At 39.7% G+C, this 17,483-nt stretch overlaps 1 protein-coding gene across 1 annotated transcript in view; it reads right to left on the bottom strand.

Moving 5' to 3' along the window:
- Positions 1–17,483, bottom strand: part of MYO5A (myosin VA) — a 141,928-nt gene that overhangs the window by 70,809 nt on the left and 53,636 nt on the right. The window contains exons 10-16 of the mRNA XM_015558905.1: positions 15,022–15,287; positions 14,022–14,103; positions 9,281–9,421; positions 7,313–7,438; positions 5,986–6,069; positions 2,338–2,499; positions 1,074–1,171 (exon numbers count right to left, since the gene is read on the bottom strand). Of these exons, the coding sequence (XP_015414391.1) occupies positions 1,074–1,171; positions 2,338–2,499; positions 5,986–6,069; positions 7,313–7,438; positions 9,281–9,421; positions 14,022–14,103; positions 15,022–15,287 (959 nt within the window). The remainder of the gene's footprint in view (positions 1–1,073; positions 1,172–2,337; positions 2,500–5,985; positions 6,070–7,312; positions 7,439–9,280; positions 9,422–14,021; positions 14,104–15,021; positions 15,288–17,483) is intronic.

Here is a 17,483-nt window from a genome sequence, read left to right as displayed (position 1 = left end):
GATCAAAAAGTTTCTATATGTGACACGGCACCAGAGTTGTTAGGGTTTTTCAAAATGCTGACACGCCGTGCTCAAAAGGTTCGCCATCACTGCTTTAGAAAGATCTGCCTCCATGCTCCCAGGGCAGGTTCCTGCTTCAAACTCCGCCCTTACAGGAAACAGCTCTGGGAAACAGCTTGGGGGAGGGCGCAGCCATTGCCAAGACAACCCCTGTAGGACTGACTTCCTTCCGCTTGGTCGCAACTGTTAGTTTGTATGTGATGAACACCACCCATGGTTTTTATATAGGTAGATAGCCAAGATGGAAACAACCCAATGAATGGATGAATAAACTGTTGTATATATTCTTCAGCCATAAAAGAAAATGAGCCCGGCTGGCACGGCTCAGGGGTTGAGCACTGACCTATGAACCAGAAAGTCACAGTTTAATTCCTGGTCAGAGCACATGCCTGGGTTGCTGGCTCAATCCCCAGTATGAGGCGTGAAGGAGGCAGCCAATCAATGATTCTCTCTCGTTATTGATGTTTCAATCTTTTTTCTCCCTCTCCCTTCCTCTTTGAAATAAATAAAAATATTTTTTTAAAAAAATAAAGAAAGAAAATGAAATCTTGCCATTTGGGCATGATGCTAAATGAAATTAAGTCAGAAAGACAAATACCATATCCCTCTTACATGTGAAATCTAAAAAACATAAAACATGGAGCATTTGAGATCTTGCTTCCTGGTAATTGTCATCATCTTGGCTCAAATAAACTCATAAAAAGTAAAAAAAATAAAAAACACAAAACAAAACAACCAACACACCAACACAAGCACAAACACACTAAATCCAAGCTATAAATACAGAGAACAGATTGGTGATTGCCAGAAGTAGGGGTTGACAGGTAAGAGAAAAAGGTAAGAAGAAGGGGGGGGAGTGTCAAAATTTTTAAAAAAATTATTTTTAAGTTCTATTAACTAGTAGTTTCCCTGTATAAGACATGAAGAATTACCCAAATATTTTTTCCTTCTATTGGTTGGTAATCCTTATGATATATGGATACTTTTAAATTCAGTAGTTGAGAAATACTTACGTGAATGGGAACTTGAAATCATTAGGCTTAATACAGCGCACATAGTGAGGGGTAGTGGCATTCAGGGTCTCCATCAGCAGGTGAAGAGAATTTCGGAACTGCATGGGAAAGAGCAGAAAGGGGCATCAAGGTTTTGTCAAAGCCAAAGATGATGTAAAACCAGTTAAAATTTTCTCTTAATGACAGTAGTAAAGATTGACCCACCCTCAGAAGGGGAGTTATCAAACAAGAATGCTTTATGTTACAATTTCCTTAAATTCTACCATTTATATGCTCACTCTCCTAACTATACATTCACTCTCTCCCATGCTTTTTCCCACATCCCCCTTTTTTATAGGCTGTTTCCTTAGAGCAATTTTAGGTTCACAGCAAAATTGAGAAGATAAAGGGATTTCCCATACATCCCTTATCCTCACACATGCACAGCCTTCCCCATTATTAATATCCCCCAACAGAGTTGTATATCTGTTATAGTTGATGGACATAAACATTGTTATCTCCCAAAGTCCATTGTTTACATTAGAGTTCGGTCTTCCTACTCCCCTTTTAATACACGGCTCTGCTGTTTTCTGTTGGGAACGCGAAATTCTGACTAAAACTATAACCTTGCTTTATGAAGATTAAGGCCATTTAATCATGTAGAATGGGAGTTTAGCTGTAAGATACTGAAAAATATAACAGATGACAAGAATATAGGCAATGAATGGGAGAATGGGAGAGTACAGCCAGGTGGGATTACCATTAGGGACATGGGATCAGGATGCAGGCAGTCGATCTGTGTCTGGCCCTATTTCCTGTCTGCACCAGGCACAGGGTCACACACACAGGAAAACAAGCTGGCCAGTGCTCAGCCGCCTGTCCGAAGCCTGGGCCACTGTTCAGGCACTAAGCATGCATGTTACGTTTTCCACTCCCCACGGAGGATAAGACATCAAAAACAAGGAGAGGGCACTGTTCCAGTTGAAGGAGCTGATGTTCTGTACAAATCCAGAGAGGAAGCAACCAGAGAATAAAACAAAGGCAACAGTGGTCTATAAGGATGCAGAATTAAGACGCAAAAAACAATATTTGGAAAAGGCTTAATCAGAGTCACAGGTCTAAAGCTGGGTGGAGGGCAGGAGTGGATGGTGTTACACATTCTCACAGTGAAAGCTCCAGCCTCTCCTCACCTGAGGATCCCACCTGGGAGGCTGAGGAAGGAAGACCTGAGGCTTCAGCAGAGCCAAAGAGGAAAGAACACCACAGAGTGGTTTCCTGAACTCACCTGGTGCCCCACCGTTTTCTTGTGCTCTTTGGCTGTCTGGCCTGGTCGACCTTTGGTGGGCTTTTCAGGAATGCGGGTGAGGGGTGTGCGCCCTGAAGAGGTGGCTGAGGTTGGGCTGATGGCCTTCTCATCATCTTGAAATAATTCTGGTAGCATCTTAAACTGAGTCAGAAAGCATGAAAGAAAATTACACTCTAAACTCAAACTCAAAATAAATAAATAAAAATAAACTCAAACTTAAATGTAAACCTTTACAGAAACATGAAGATTTGCAATCCATAGTGATTCCCTTCCTTAAGCCAACTCTTTCAGAGTCACACTCCAGAAATAATCAATATCTGTGTGGGAGCCAAGAGTGTGAGAGGAAGGTGACATTTATGGTCTAAAAATATAGGTGGGAAAATGCAACAATTCTACAACCATGTTTGGGGGAAACAAAATAAAAACTACTCCACTAAGACTTGAAATCCTAATTGGTCACTCTAAATATATTACTGAGTTTGAATTATAATTATTTTATGAGAAAAATACTAATTGAAAGTCCTATTTTATTATCTTAGTTCCACAAAATGCTTTATCAGCATGCTTCATTTATCTACCCACTAATTCAAATGGTGAGCACCAGCTAAAAAATATCACAGAAAATCTCATCAGGAAGAATGTCATGAACTAGTTCTATAGTATTATAGTATTAAAAATAATTATGAATCAATACAAGTTTTTAGAAAATAAGTTGGATTATGGGGGGTAGATGGGGCAAGTAAAAAACCCTGTCCTTATCCTATAACTTTTATAGTTGTTTTCAAAGGATTTATAACTTGATTGTATAACTCCTGTAATCAATTTTGTGTTCTATCAGTTTAGCAATATGAAAGATTATCAAGCCCTCGCTAGTGTGGCTCAGTTAGTTGGAGCATTGTCACGAACACCAAAAAGTGGCCAGTTCGATTCCTGGTCAGGACACACACCCAGGTTGTGGTTCAAGTTTCTTTCTCACATTGATGTTTCTCTCTCTCGTCCTCTCCTTTCCACTCTCTATAAAATTAATAAAAGCATTTTTTTAAAAAAAGATTTTCAAAAGGTTTGGCATTTTGTAATTGGGTGGATGGTATAAGGCAATATGATAGGGAGAAATTTTATGGAACAAAAGAGACTTCAATGGAAAAAATACCATAGGGTGAGGATGACAAAAATAAAATAGAGATAGATACACAGATATGTAAGTAAGTAGGTATGCCTGGACAGTCCATCTTGTTTCTTTGATCCGTCTAGTAAATAGTGTTAAAGAAAACAAAATAATCAAAGTAGCAGCTTCAAGAAAATGTGGGAAATCATTTCTGTAATAACATTATTCACTAAGAGCTTTTTATGAATGAAACACTACTCTAAGGGCTTAATGAAACCTATTTAATCCTCATAAGAACACCTTAGATACTATTATGATTCTATTTCATATATGAGAGATCTAAGGCATAAACTTAGTGCTTCCCCTCATCAATAAGCAACATGGAAAGTAGGGGTTACAACTCTTTTTAATGGTATTTGGTACAGTTGCAATTTAGTAGTATTTGGTCGGGTTGCAATTCATTTATATGCTCTCTGATATTAGATGTGGCAACATAATCTATGTTTTATCACCATAAAGAAATCTTAAGACACTTTTTGTTAAGTTTATAAGACCTTAGTTCTTTTTCAAGTTGAAAATTTGGCTAGAGGCTGCAAAATTAAAGGAAACAAAAGACAAAACACAGACACATACAAACTCAACCTTACACTGTATTACCACAAAATAATTCTATTTAAAACATTTAACACAAATATTACCCTTTTAAAATATGTCGAAGAGAACAAATAAACACTATATTATACTTGCTTCCTATCAGGTGCACAGACATTAACATATAAAGTCCATCCATTTAGGTTGGGTTTCTGAGTGGATGGGTTTCGGACTGGGAGCAGGGGAGGCCTTTAAGATTCTATGTAAATCACACACTGTCCCCATTCCAATAGCAACAATGCTGTATAGACTGGTAGTCACTCCAAATGATTCCTCAGAATGTATACCTACCTTCTGATAATTAAGCTGATAATTAGCCAATCAGAAAAGTTAAGCCAGAATAAAGATACAATTGATATGGGTACCTGGGGGATGAGAACCTGTGAATATTCTATTTAAGCTAATTACTTAGGCAGAGTAGTGATGCTAGAATGTCATGGTTTTCATCACTATTCATAAATCAAAATGATTTATAATCTTTAACTGAGTAATACTCAGGCATTGGCCTGTGAGAGCATTTTCTCTTCTACACCAGTCTCATAAGCTATCAAGCATTAATGCCCAGTGCCTATGAGGATAAGTAAAAAACTGACTTTCTCACGAGACACTAGACTCATTATTTCCTGAGGCATAACACTGGAATCTGGTCTTTATATGTTCCTTCTATTATCAAAAGAATTGAAAGCAAACATTTTATTCTAAAAACAAGAGTCAAAATGTTCATATAATATTACATTGAAGTTAAAAGGATTGTCTTAGAATAAACCAGAAAAACTGGCAGTTTTAGAATAAACTAAAAAAAAAAAAGTGCCAGTCAGTAATCTAGAAGAATTTGATGAATATACCTATTTTTTTATTAAATAATTGAATATTAATTTTGCTAAACTGAGTAGCTTGCTTCCTGGTTTGTTCCCTATAGAATGGAAGTGAGCTGTCCTTCCCCTTCCATCTTTTCCTGACAAAAGTTAAAGGAATGAGACTGAGCCCTAGCTGGTTTGGCTCAGCAGATATAGCGTCGGCCTATGGACTGAAGGATCCCAGGTTTGATTCTGGTCAAGGGCACATGCCTCGGTTGTGGGCTTGATCCCCAGTAGGGGGCGTACAGGAAGCAACCAATCAATGATTCTCTCTCATCATTGATGTTTCTATCTCTCTCTCCCTCTCCCTTCTTCTCTGAAATCAATAAAAAATATATATTAAAAAAAAAAAAGGAAGGAGACTGGGGTCAATCTAGTGTAACCATCATAGTTCCTTGCCCTCTGGAATATTCTTTTCCCACTAGGAAACAGTGTTTCTAGAGTCTATACCAAAGAAATATAATTTTGAAATGCTTTGGACCACACCTGAAACTGCACTCAATGATTCAGAGATTAATCTCCATCTGAACAGAGTATGTAAGGCCATGTTTCAAGTGCATTCCTTAAATGACACAGCAAAAATACTGGTTTTCTCTCACAGTCTCCCACAGAGGCACAAGAAAAGCCAGGAACTACTGTGCGGGCAAAAATGTCCCATAAAACGGAAAGACAACACTGCACAGTGGTTAAGACACAGACTCTGAGCCAGACAGCCTGGGCTCTAATTTAGCTTGAAAACTCATTAGCTCTGAAGTCCCTGAGCCTCAGATCCCTCGTCTGTAAAATCAGCAGGATAATGAGAATGTCACCTCATTATGAGGATGAGATGAGTTAACATTTGTATGGCATTTAAATCAGGACCTAACACACAGTAAGCGTTGTACATCTGATAAGTAAAAAACTAACAATAAAGCTGACTTTGTTAGAGAAATCATTATTATTGTTTAAAAGATTATGTTTAATTAACATTTTGTTGAATATATCCTGACTGAAGAAAACCAAGTACATGGTTACCTTGCTTGATTTAAGAACTGTAATTTTTTCTTCATAAACAGTGTCTTTATTCTTTTCCAGAAAGCCTTCACACTGGTATTCCACCTGAAAACACAGAAAAATCTCAACTTATACAACTTTTGAACAGAAATCATAATCATCAACAACAAAATATTTATTAAGCTCAGGCTAAATGACTGGGGTTTTATGCTAAGAAATTATAAACTTGGTAAGAAGTATGTTAACCCTAGAGTAAAACAAATACTGTTTTTCTTAGGGAACAATGATAGTGCTGAATAACTGTGGTCTAAACGATCCTCCCGTCATGGGTAAGCAGACTCATTTGAAGTTCATTCTCCTCTCCCATGTTGGCAACTCCTTCAACGCTGACCCAGTATATCTCCTAACCTAGCTCACCATCCAGCAGGGGTAAGTCTCCTCTTGGGAGAGAAGATCATAAGGAACAAATATCTGTCTGATAGAAAGAAAGTAGAAGAGCTGATGATGGGTGGAAGTGGAGGCTGGTGAATACTATGATTTGGTAAGTGGAATTACTTGAGAATGGACTATTACTGCTTCCAAAACTCCAGTGGCTTCAGCCAACTACTACTGAAGGGGCTCCCAGTTTGTGCACCACAAGCCCTTAGGTGGTCCTAAAGTCATTCCAAGGTTTCCAGCCAGAATTAAGGAGGACTCAGAAAGCCCCTAAATCCTGAAAGAGACCCTGAGAAGCTTACTCCAGAGCCTACCCTATAACCTCCTTGGAACATAAATTAATCTTACAGCTCCTGATTTTCTCACTAGACTATAGAACTTGTGGAGCAGCAAGTCTGCCTGTCTTGTTACCAGAGGCCCAGTAAATCAATATTGGAGGGTAACACAAGCTCACAACTTCCATTCTGAAACCCTTGGGGTCAGCTATACTTTAGAACTCAGAATTTTCCAGCAAAGTCCGAGGCAGCAGTGATCAAATACATTATCATTTCTACAGTGCAATATGTAAATACCTAGCTTAAATAGGATAAGTAAAAACTATATATAACCTCATGTTAGTTCAGGTCAGAGATCAGGTTTAGCCACTAATAAATTATGAAAAGACTTTTGATTTTCAGAGTTTCTTGACTTTCAAAATTATAGACAGAGGATTGTAGACCCATATTTACTTCATAATTCCATTTAGGTTAAAGGAAAAGAAAAACAACAAGCCAACAGTGAAGATTACTTTTCCTATAAGGCCCTGAAGAATGCAAACCTCAGCCAAGAAAAAAAATGGCACCTCTTGAATACTCATGTTTTCCTCTCTGAACTTAAGTATTCAAAAAGAAAAAAGATAATACAGCTTCCTTACTTTGTCAGCAAAATGTTGGATGATGAAAGCTTTGTTTGACAGACGGGGCTTTTCAAAGAGTGCACATTTGTTCAAATGTGTGTTGTACAATTTCTGGGCCCAAGTGTCATCTGTACCTTTAGGCATCTACATTTAATGAAAGAAAAACGGAAAGAAAAAAACACAAGTGAGTATTGTTATGAGACTTTTCTAATGCATTAATTAAGAGACCATTTTTTGGCTTCACCTACCAAATTTTATATTCAAACTAGAGGCCTGGTGCACGAAATTTGTGCACTGGGGGGCGGGGGGGGTCCCTCAGCCCAGCTGGCACCCTCTCCAATCTGGGATCCCTCTCACAATCTGGGAATGCTGGCTCCCAACCGCTCACCTGCCTGCCTGATTGCCCCTAACCACTTCTGCCTGCCAGCCTGATCACCCCCTAACCACTCCCCTGCCAGCCTGACTGACACCTACCTGCTCCCCTGCCAGTCTGATTGCCCCCAACTTCCCTCCCCTGCTGGCCCGATCGCCCCCAACTGCTCTCCCCTGCTGGCCCCGTCACCCACAACCGCCCTCCCCTGCTAGCCATCTTTGTGGCAGCCATCTTGTCACCACATGGGGGCAGCCACCTGGTGCGAGGGTGTGATGGTCAATTTGCATATTACCTCTTTATTATATAGAATTAGGAATTTATTTCTTCCACATTTCTCTCTTAGAGGCCAAAAACCAATTATTAATGGAGAACAAAGACTGAGACGTCCCCATGGGCAGCTCAATCTGCCTTTAGAAGGGGTCATCAAATAATATTTTCTCTTAAAACAATAAAAGTCTCACTAATAAAAGATGAAATATGACTATCAAGTATTTTCTAAAAATATGTTAAATAAAGATAACATGTGCATATATTGAAATATTCATATAATTCAGAGAGATATGAAATGAAGGGTAGTCTCCTCTCACCACTTCCATTGACTTCTTTATCTTTCTGTCTCTAAACACATATACATAAATAGGCTCATTCTCTAAATTCACTGCATCTTTCTCTCTTTAATAATAGCATTCTTATATTTATGATCACTATGTTTTTACTGATTTTGGTAACAATTACTTATTTTACATATATATCCTAGATGCTTTTCAAGTATATTCGTAGGGTAAACTCCCATCAGTTCCACTGCTGAGTCAAAATATATATGTATTTACAACTTTGATGAATATTGTCAAATTCCTTTAAAATATGTTGTACTAATTCATGCTCTTCATCAAGAATATATACACAATAAATATTCATTTGGTAGTATCAAGTGAAAGGTATTATTAAATTTAAAATCTTTTGATAGGTAAAACAGTAACTTGTTTTTGTTTTGACTCACATTTTATTTAATTTTGAGCTAGGCAAGGACCTTGTCACTATATGCATTCTGAATGCAGTAGAAAATCTGAATGCTTATAAATTAAATATATTAAGAGAACAAATAGGTATTTGTCTAAGATCACTCAGTTAGCAGTAGAGCTGGGAATCTCCTATTTTTCTAACATACTACATCTTCAAATTTAAAGCTAAAACTCCCTCCCTAACATACATATCAGTAATAAAGAAATAGTTAAATTTTAAATGAATATTTAGAACAATTGTTCAAAATATATTTTGTAATTTATTGCATTTCTTTAAATATATAATACCAATGAACAAAAAGTACCAAATATAAGCATACTGATGAACAGAAGCAGCTAAAATTGGTAGTAGTTGTATCAAATGTTAATTTTTCACACAATTTAGAATCAAGTGAAAAGAGAAGGGAATTCTCCTAGTTTCATTTGTATTTAAAGGCCTTTAGTTCTGATGACCCTTCAGAATGCAAGTTAGAGTGATCTCTAACTCATGGCAACTCATGGGATACTATGAATCTCTGCTTAAACCCACTTACTTCCTGACCTTGAGATATCTATTTGGATACACTAAGTACATCAGGGAATCATACTTACTTTGCATTCCTCATCCAGCAAATCTAGAATGCCCAGTTTAGATTCTATAAGATTAATGCAAGGCTGATTATCATAAAAATCTATGAGAGTCCATGGAATTTGTTCCTTCATATATTCCTCTTGTTCTAATTTGAAGACATGCTAAAATGAAAAAGAAAAAAGTGGCATTACTGCATTATTATCGTAAGTAATGTTACTCAAGAAATAATCCTATATAATAAAAGGCTAATATGCAAACAGACCAAATGGCAGAACAATCGGAAAAACTGAACAACCGAGCAGTGAGAGATGGCAGGGGGAGTGTGAAGAACATGGTGGGCATTGGCCGTGGCAGGATGGTGAAACTGGTGAGTGGGGGCGCCAGACCACGGCCAGGCACTGGTCGCTGTCATTGGGGCGATCTCGGGTGGTTACTGAAAATTCTTCGCTCCTGCATGCTGTGGTCCTGCCGGCACTTGCACCTGCTGCTGGTGCCAACTTCACTTGCACCCGCTGCCAGTGCCAGAGCCACCACTCACACCACTGCCGGCACCCGGTGCTGGCCTGGATCGCTCGGTGCCATCAGCGGGTGTGAGCAAGGGCTGCCAGCCCCAATCGCCCCTCAGGGCTTTGTGCCTTCAGCAGGTGCAAACAGGGCCGGTACCACTGTCAGCACATGGGAGTGGTGGCAGCGGGAGTGGGGCTGCTGGCAGACAGGCGACCAGGGGCTGCAGCAGGAGGAGCTGGGCTGGGGAGCGGTAGATGGGCCAAGACCCACCCCTATGCCTACCACAGTTCCTTTCAAGGTACATGAATTCATGCACTGGGCCCCTAGTGTTTATATAAAATACTCTAAGATGCTAACATAATTTGAGATAGTCCATGGCTTCCAGCAACAACAATCTCTGGGAGAAACATGATTTCTACAAAGAGAACAATCAAATAAAGCAAATAAAAACCACAGACAGTAAACAACTATATAGGGTTCTTGATGAACAAGTAAGTCTAGGTATCTGAATGTTTTAAGTAGCTGATAAATGTAGCAGTTTTCAATTTTTGATATGTATTCATCCAAACTATATACTTTTTGGCCTCTTAAGTTATTGCATAGTGCTGTTAAAACATGGGCACAGTCTACCTTAGCTGGCCGTGAGCAACTCTGCAGAGTGGATATCCTCCAGACTACTGAACCATGCTGGGAGATGCTTACAGCATAACACAGACATTCTCTTAAAGTCCATGTGTCTCAGAGTTAGGTAACAGTGAACTTTTATGTCTGCCTTGATTATTCTCCACAGTCAGGAAACCCACTGCTCACTTTCCTGGATTCTACATCCAAATCTGCTGGAGCCACTATCAACTCATGCTATTTCTGCTAAATGCTTCAGCCACCACTCTCACCATTGCTTCTAATCTCCATTCATTCATTTATGCAAAAATATGCATTGACTGCTACTATGTGCCAGTCACCAAACACCATCAACAAAATAGATGTGGGCTCTGCCTTCCTGGAGTTTGGAGACTAGTGGAAGAAGCAGACAGAAATAAAATAATCACAAGGAATATAATTACAAACTGTAATGTTACAGAGGAAAAGAATGTGAGCTATGAGAGCCAGCGTCCTCATCTGGTTTGGATACAGCATGGTGAGGGAAGGCTTCCGAGGAAAGGCTGTGTGGCTGTGTGATCTGAGCTCCACAGCTGAATGGGAGTTCAATGGGAAGAGCAATCCCATCTCTGCTCCCACCCAGCCAATCAGGCCACCCACAACTTCTAGTCTCTACAGATGCTAATGACCTCCATTTGTTAGTTCTGGAGGTTTCTGCTTTCCTCCACAAGTCTTTCTTATCTCTCTTGGTTTGCAAATACTTTTTGCTACTTTTCTGGTAAAATTAGTCCTCTGTGGCTGTGACCAGGCAACACATATTAGGACCCCAAACCCCGTAAAACTTAAGTGTCATCAAGACTTCTGATGCATACTCTCTTGTAATGCCGCTCTTGGCCCATGTCCAGCATTTGCAGTCTAACCAGCTGCAATAAGCTTTAGTAAAAAATAAAAATAAATAAAAGAAACACCAAACAACCCATAAAAATAACCTGTATGAAAATTTATGTCATGCTAATTAGAAAGCAGATTTCTTCTATTTTTTTTTTTATTAATGAGAAGGCAAATAGGCACCATGTGTCAGCAGGATGCCCTCAAAAAATGAGCCCTCTTTTTAATTCATTAATTTATATGCAATCTCCACACTGACAAAGAAACATGACTCAGGCTTTAAACAGACTTTTTTCTCACACACATATCTATGTCTAAGTTTGGAAAAGTGGATGGGGCCTCAAAACTTTTGACTGCTCAATTGTCAAAAAGACAATGTGGGCATGGGTTTCAATATGGCAAGAGATCCTGGTCAACATGTAATGCCTCCAAGCAGTAAACATGCTTTTCATGCCCACTGACATACCCACAGCCTTGCTGAGGGAGCAGCCCTAAGCAGCCAAGTTCTTTACTGTGAGACCTCATGTTCCTAGTCGCAGCTGACTAAGTGTAGGTATTTAAGGGCACTCTACCACCAGAAACCTCTAATGAAAAAATAAAGTGGGTTATCAGTGGGAGCTGCAGCTTAAAGAAGTCAAGAAAAATGGGAGTTAAGCAAGTTAAGAGAATGGTAGGCACACTCCAACAACTGCTGGATTCACAGGAAGTCTGAAGTGAATAAGCAGAAACCTTAAGGTAAAGAAAATACATACAGAATAGAAGGAAAGAATATGCCACCTGATAATAAGAGGGAGCAGAGCAGTTGTGCAGAGAGAGCCTAAGATGCAGTATGGGGTATGGTGTGTGTGGATGTGGGGGAGAGAAAAAAAGAGGGTGAGAGAGAGGAAGAGAGAGAATCAATTTGTTGTTCCACTTATTTATGCACTAGAGGCCCAGTGCATGAAATTCGTGCACTGGGGGCCGGGGTGTCCCTCAGTCCAGCCTAAACCCGCTCCAATCTGGGACCCCTTGAGGGATGTCCGACTGCCAGTTTAGGCACAATTGGGCCTAATCCGGAAGTTGGGCATCCCTCTCACAATCCGGGACCACTCACCTGCTTGCGGCCTGATGCCTGCCGGCCTGATCCCCCTAAGGGCGTGACAGTAAATTAGCATATTCCCTCCTTATTGGCTGTGGGCACTGCCATCTTTGAGGGTGGGGCAGTCAATTAGCATATTCCCTCTTTATTAGATAGGATTCACTGGTTGATTTTTATATGTGCCCTCATCAGGGATGGAACCTGCAACCTTGGGGTATCAGGTCGATGCTCTAACCAACTGAGCTATCTAGCCAGGGCATACTCTCTTAGATATTTCTTCTGATATTTACCTTTAAAGAATATGCTTATCAGCTATTTTAAATTTATTTATTTGAAACCTTATCTATTGATTTCTTGGTAAGATAGATGAGTCTAAATTCACATATACCATCTCTATTTTTAAATCTTCTTCTAGTTTTTATTAATTTTGTAATTTATAATAGTATCTTGCCCTAGCCAGTTTGGCTCAGTGGCTAGAGCATCAGCCTGCAAACCAAAGGGTTCCAGGTTTGATTCTGTCAAGGGCATGTACCTTGGTTGCAGGCTCCTGCCTGGCTGGGCCCTGGTCGGGGCTCGTGCAGGAGGCAACCAATCAATGTGTATCTCTCACATCAATATTTCTCTCTGTCTTTCACTCTCTCTTCCACTCTCTCTAAAAAATCAATGGAAAAATATCCTCAGGTGAGGATTAAAAAATAACAATAATATCTTTAAACTTCTATTTTTTTCTTCATCAACCATAAACTATATCACTAGAACTCTCTCTCTGTAAGATGAAGATATTTATTAAGGGTTCTTTTCCTGTCCTTCAGCTCTCTTCTCTTTCCTATATCTTCCAGTTCCTATGGGTGACTCATTTTTAATATCCTCTTTCATCAATACTAATAACTACCCCTAATCTTGCACTCAGAACTGTGCCTGGCATGTGGTGAGCACTTTACATACCCCAACTCATTTAATCCATAGAACTATATGCAGTAGGTACTATTATTTACTCTACTGTACAGATGAGGAGAATAAGGCCAAGAAGGTCCCTTAACTTGTCCAAAGTCCCCTGGATCAAGGCAGAGTAGGACTGTAACCAAAGCAATTCAGCTCAGAGCATCTGTGCTACCCCTCATTTTTAAGCACCTTCAAATCCCTCAACATCATGACAATGTTCTTAGACATTTGATATTCCTACTTCACAAGAGACACTCTACTCTCAAAATACACTCATTGCAGTTTGTCTCAGTGAATGTCTCAAACTGTTGAAAAGAAAATATGTAAAAAATATGTAGAAAAGAGAATACGTTCTGAATTTTTGTTTTGGCATCTTGCAAATACAACAAGTAAGAGTTAAGAGTTAAGGCAGTCATAACTCCACATATATTTAGCCTCAGGAAAAGAAACTGAAGGATATCCTTATACTCAAAGCTTTTTGCTTCTCTCACTCAACTTATTGGTACAAAATTTTCACTAGTCTCAAACAACAATCCAAGGACGACCTTGAATCCCATCTAGAGCATAAACAGTTTTCTAACCTGATATCATTTGTTAATCATGAGTTCCTCAGCACTTTAGCTGTTCTAAACACCAGATAGTAGTTGTAACTCATAACTTCATTTCAGGAATCAGACTTTAAATGCAGACTAGTAATTCAAGAGAATAATTTATAGCAGAATATTATTTAAAAACATAATTCTTACCAGATTGAACTGTTGCTGTAGTTTTTCATTTGCATAATTTATGCAAAACTGTTCAAAACTATTTATCTCAAATGTTTCAAATCTGTAAAACAAAAAGAGAAGGTAACAAGTAGTTTGTAAAAAATATCCAAAATGTGCATATTAGAAAGAAATAGGAAATTCCCCAACATTGTGAAACTTTCTTACCATATCAGTGAAGATAAAGGTTTATAAGTCAGTACATAGGGTGTATACTGAGAAGACGGGCATCAGCCAAGTGGCAGAGAGATTTTTTAAAATATTCTGACATGTAGATGAACTCATCAGTATAAGTTTTTAAGGGCTAATCCATCCCCAAGTGGGGAACACTTGGTAATATGAAAAAGCCATTGCTCTTTTTTTTTTTAATTTTTAAAAATCTTTTATTGTTGAAAGTATTACATATGTTCCCCTTTTTTACCCATCGACCCCTTCTGGCCTGCCCTCTCCCTCCCACGATTTCACCACCCTATTATCTGTGTCCATGGGTTATGCATATATAGGCATACAAGTTCTTTGATCTCTTCCCACCCACCCACTCCTGCCTTCCCTCTGAGATTCAATAGTCTGTTTTACACTTCTGTATCTCTGGGTCTATTTTGTTCATCAGTTTATTTTGTTCATTAGATTCCACATATGCGTGACATCATGTAATACTTTCTCTGACTGAAAGCCATTGCTCTTGTCAGTGTATAGACTCAGTGTCTAGACACACATAGAAGGGAACTGGGAATAGATATCTCATAGGTTCTTTTGAAAAACTGAAGCAGATAATGAAAAATTAGGCATCAAAAAGCACAAATATAAAGTTAAAGAAGGGTACCCAGAGAAGGAAAACTAGCAAATGACATTAAGATTTTTAGAAATTCTCTTGTAATTTTTCCTTCTTACCAGAAGACAGAATCAAATACCCATTTAAAGTTACTAGAAAATCTCTAAAAATAAATGGTCTCTGGCAGGCCACTAAGCATAATATGCCTACCCATAAATGTCCAGCACGCCAATAAAAGAGTGCTGCTTGACAGCAGAATGGAGCGCTTGATTGACATGATCTACGATCCAGTTAAAGAGCTTGGCATAGATGTGCTTGGCCAAAGCATCGCGAGCATTCGTGGCCTGCAGCTTGGAGATGGGCTTGATGTATGTCTCTGTGGCAGTGGCTAGCTTCCGATGGCAGAGCCAGTGACACATCTCCTCATAGTCCACGCCCATGAGGTCACAGAAGATGCTGAGAGGTTCATGCTTGGGCTGCCAAAAGAGAATGTGATATCTCCAGTGACAAGATCAATCAAATAAGAATTTACTGAAAAATGCTAACAAAGTGGTAACAATAAAACCCAGCAAATTCTTTGTTATAACCAACAACCAAAGCACCGAGAGCTGATCAGTGATGATAATAATCAAAATCATCCATCAAACCAGCATCTAAGCAGCATTTGCAATTTCTTCTAAGGCTCATTTCAAAAATCACCTATCTCTTCAGAGTATTTGTTTGTATCTCTTTTCAGACACATTTATTCAGTCAGTCAATCAGAAAATCATTCGGCCTGTCAACAAATATTTACTGAGAGCCTATTATATGCCAGTAAACAGAAACAGACAGGGTCTTTGTCCTCCTAGAACTTATAGTTCTAGGGGAAATGGATATTCATCAAATAATTGCTCCCCAACATGTAATCCTATTTAATAAAGAGCTAATATGCTAATTAGACTGGATTGCGGAACGACCAGTGGGCAGAGGGTGGGGCCACAAGGCAGCTGGGGCTGCACGGGCTGAGCCCCTTGCACGAATTTCATGCACTGGGCCTCTAGTATTACTATAAAGGAGAAGGACACTGCAGTAAGATTGCAGGTGAGATGCATGTATTCTTTTCAGAGAGGCAGGAGACAGCTGCCTTGAGACATGGAGTTAAGATTTGAAAGACAAGTACATATTAACTCGGTGAAAGGGGGAGGAAAGGGTCTTCCAAGCTGAGGGAATAGCTGATGTAAAAATGCTGCGATGGGAGGGTGACCATCAATATGCAGCACTGAAGTTGAGAGAGGGAGGAGATGTATGTAATGAAGCCAGAGACAGGCAGAGGCTATACCATGGCTGGTCTTTATCCTGATAGCAATGGGAGGCCACTGAAGGGTTTTAAAAAGATAACTTGATAGTTATGTGTGCGACTGCTTACGTTAGAATATCTTTAATCAGTTACATATCTAGGGTATCCTATATAATAAAAGGCTAAAATGCAAATTGACCAAATGGTGGAATGACTGGTTGCTATGATGCACACTGACTATCAGGGAGCAGATGCTCAACGCAGGAGCTGCCCCTTGGTGGTCAGTGCACTCCCACAGGGGGAGTGCTGCTCAGCCAGAAACTGGGCTCAATGCTGGCGAGCAGAGCAGCGGTGGCAGGGGCCTCTCCTGCCTCCACGGCAGTGCTAAGGCTGTCCAACTGCTGGCATCCCCTGAGGGCTCCCAGACTGTGAGAGGGCACAGGCCAGGCTGAGGGACCCCCCCCCCCAGTGCATGACTTTCATGCACCAAGCCTCTAGTAATAAATCAGAAAATTAGCAATGATACAGCTTTATTATCTAACCTACAGATCTAATTCAATTTTTACTGATTGATCTAATAATTTCTACTATGAAAAAACAAACATACAAAACATTTCTATGGTCCAGGATCCAATCTGGATTCATTCAATGAATTTAGTTATCATGCTTCATTAATCTCTTTTAATTTTTTAAATTTTATTTCTTAATTGATTTTAGAGAGAGGACGAGAGGGAAGCAGGGAGGGAAAGCAGGGGAGGAGGAGAGTGAGAAAGAAAGAGAAAGAGAGAGAAACATCAATTTGTTGTTTCATGTTCTACTTATTTATGCATTCATTGGTTGATTCCTGTATGTACCCTGACCAGAGATCGAACCTGCAACCTTGGTGTACCAGGGTGATGCTGGAACCAACTGAGCTACATGGCCAGGATTCATTAATCTCTTTTAATCTGAACACTTCTTCACTCTTTTTATTTTTTCATTTGTGATCTTGACATTTTTTAAAATCTGTCCTTACTCCACTAGAAAGATAACTATTTTTCCCTTTGTAACTAATAAGTATTCTATAGAGAGTGCTATCTTTTGCAGCCCAATACATTATTTTTACTAAAGGCCCAGCACGCAAAATTGCGCAAGACCCAGACCCGCCATGCCAGCAGGACCCCAGACCCGCTGTGCAAGAGTAGCTTGCCACCACAAGGCCTGCCTCGCCGCATGAGCCATGAGCCCCACCCCGCTGCTGTGAACAGCTCGTGGGCCAGGGGGAGGGGCCGAGAGGTGCTCCATGCACCTCCTCGTGACCAGTTGTTTGGTCATTCTGGCATTATGACCTTATGGCCACTGGCCTTTTATAATATAAACTAGTGACCCAGTGCACAAAATTCATGCACATTAAAAG

Source organism: Myotis davidii, unplaced genomic scaffold, assembly GCF_000327345.1.
Source record: "Myotis davidii unplaced genomic scaffold, ASM32734v1 scaffold132, whole genome shotgun sequence".
Lineage (NCBI taxonomy): Eukaryota > Metazoa > Chordata > Mammalia > Chiroptera > Vespertilionidae > Myotis > Myotis davidii.
The sequence above is the reverse complement of the archived record's forward strand: the minus strand, read 5'-3'. Positions and strand labels throughout refer to the sequence as shown.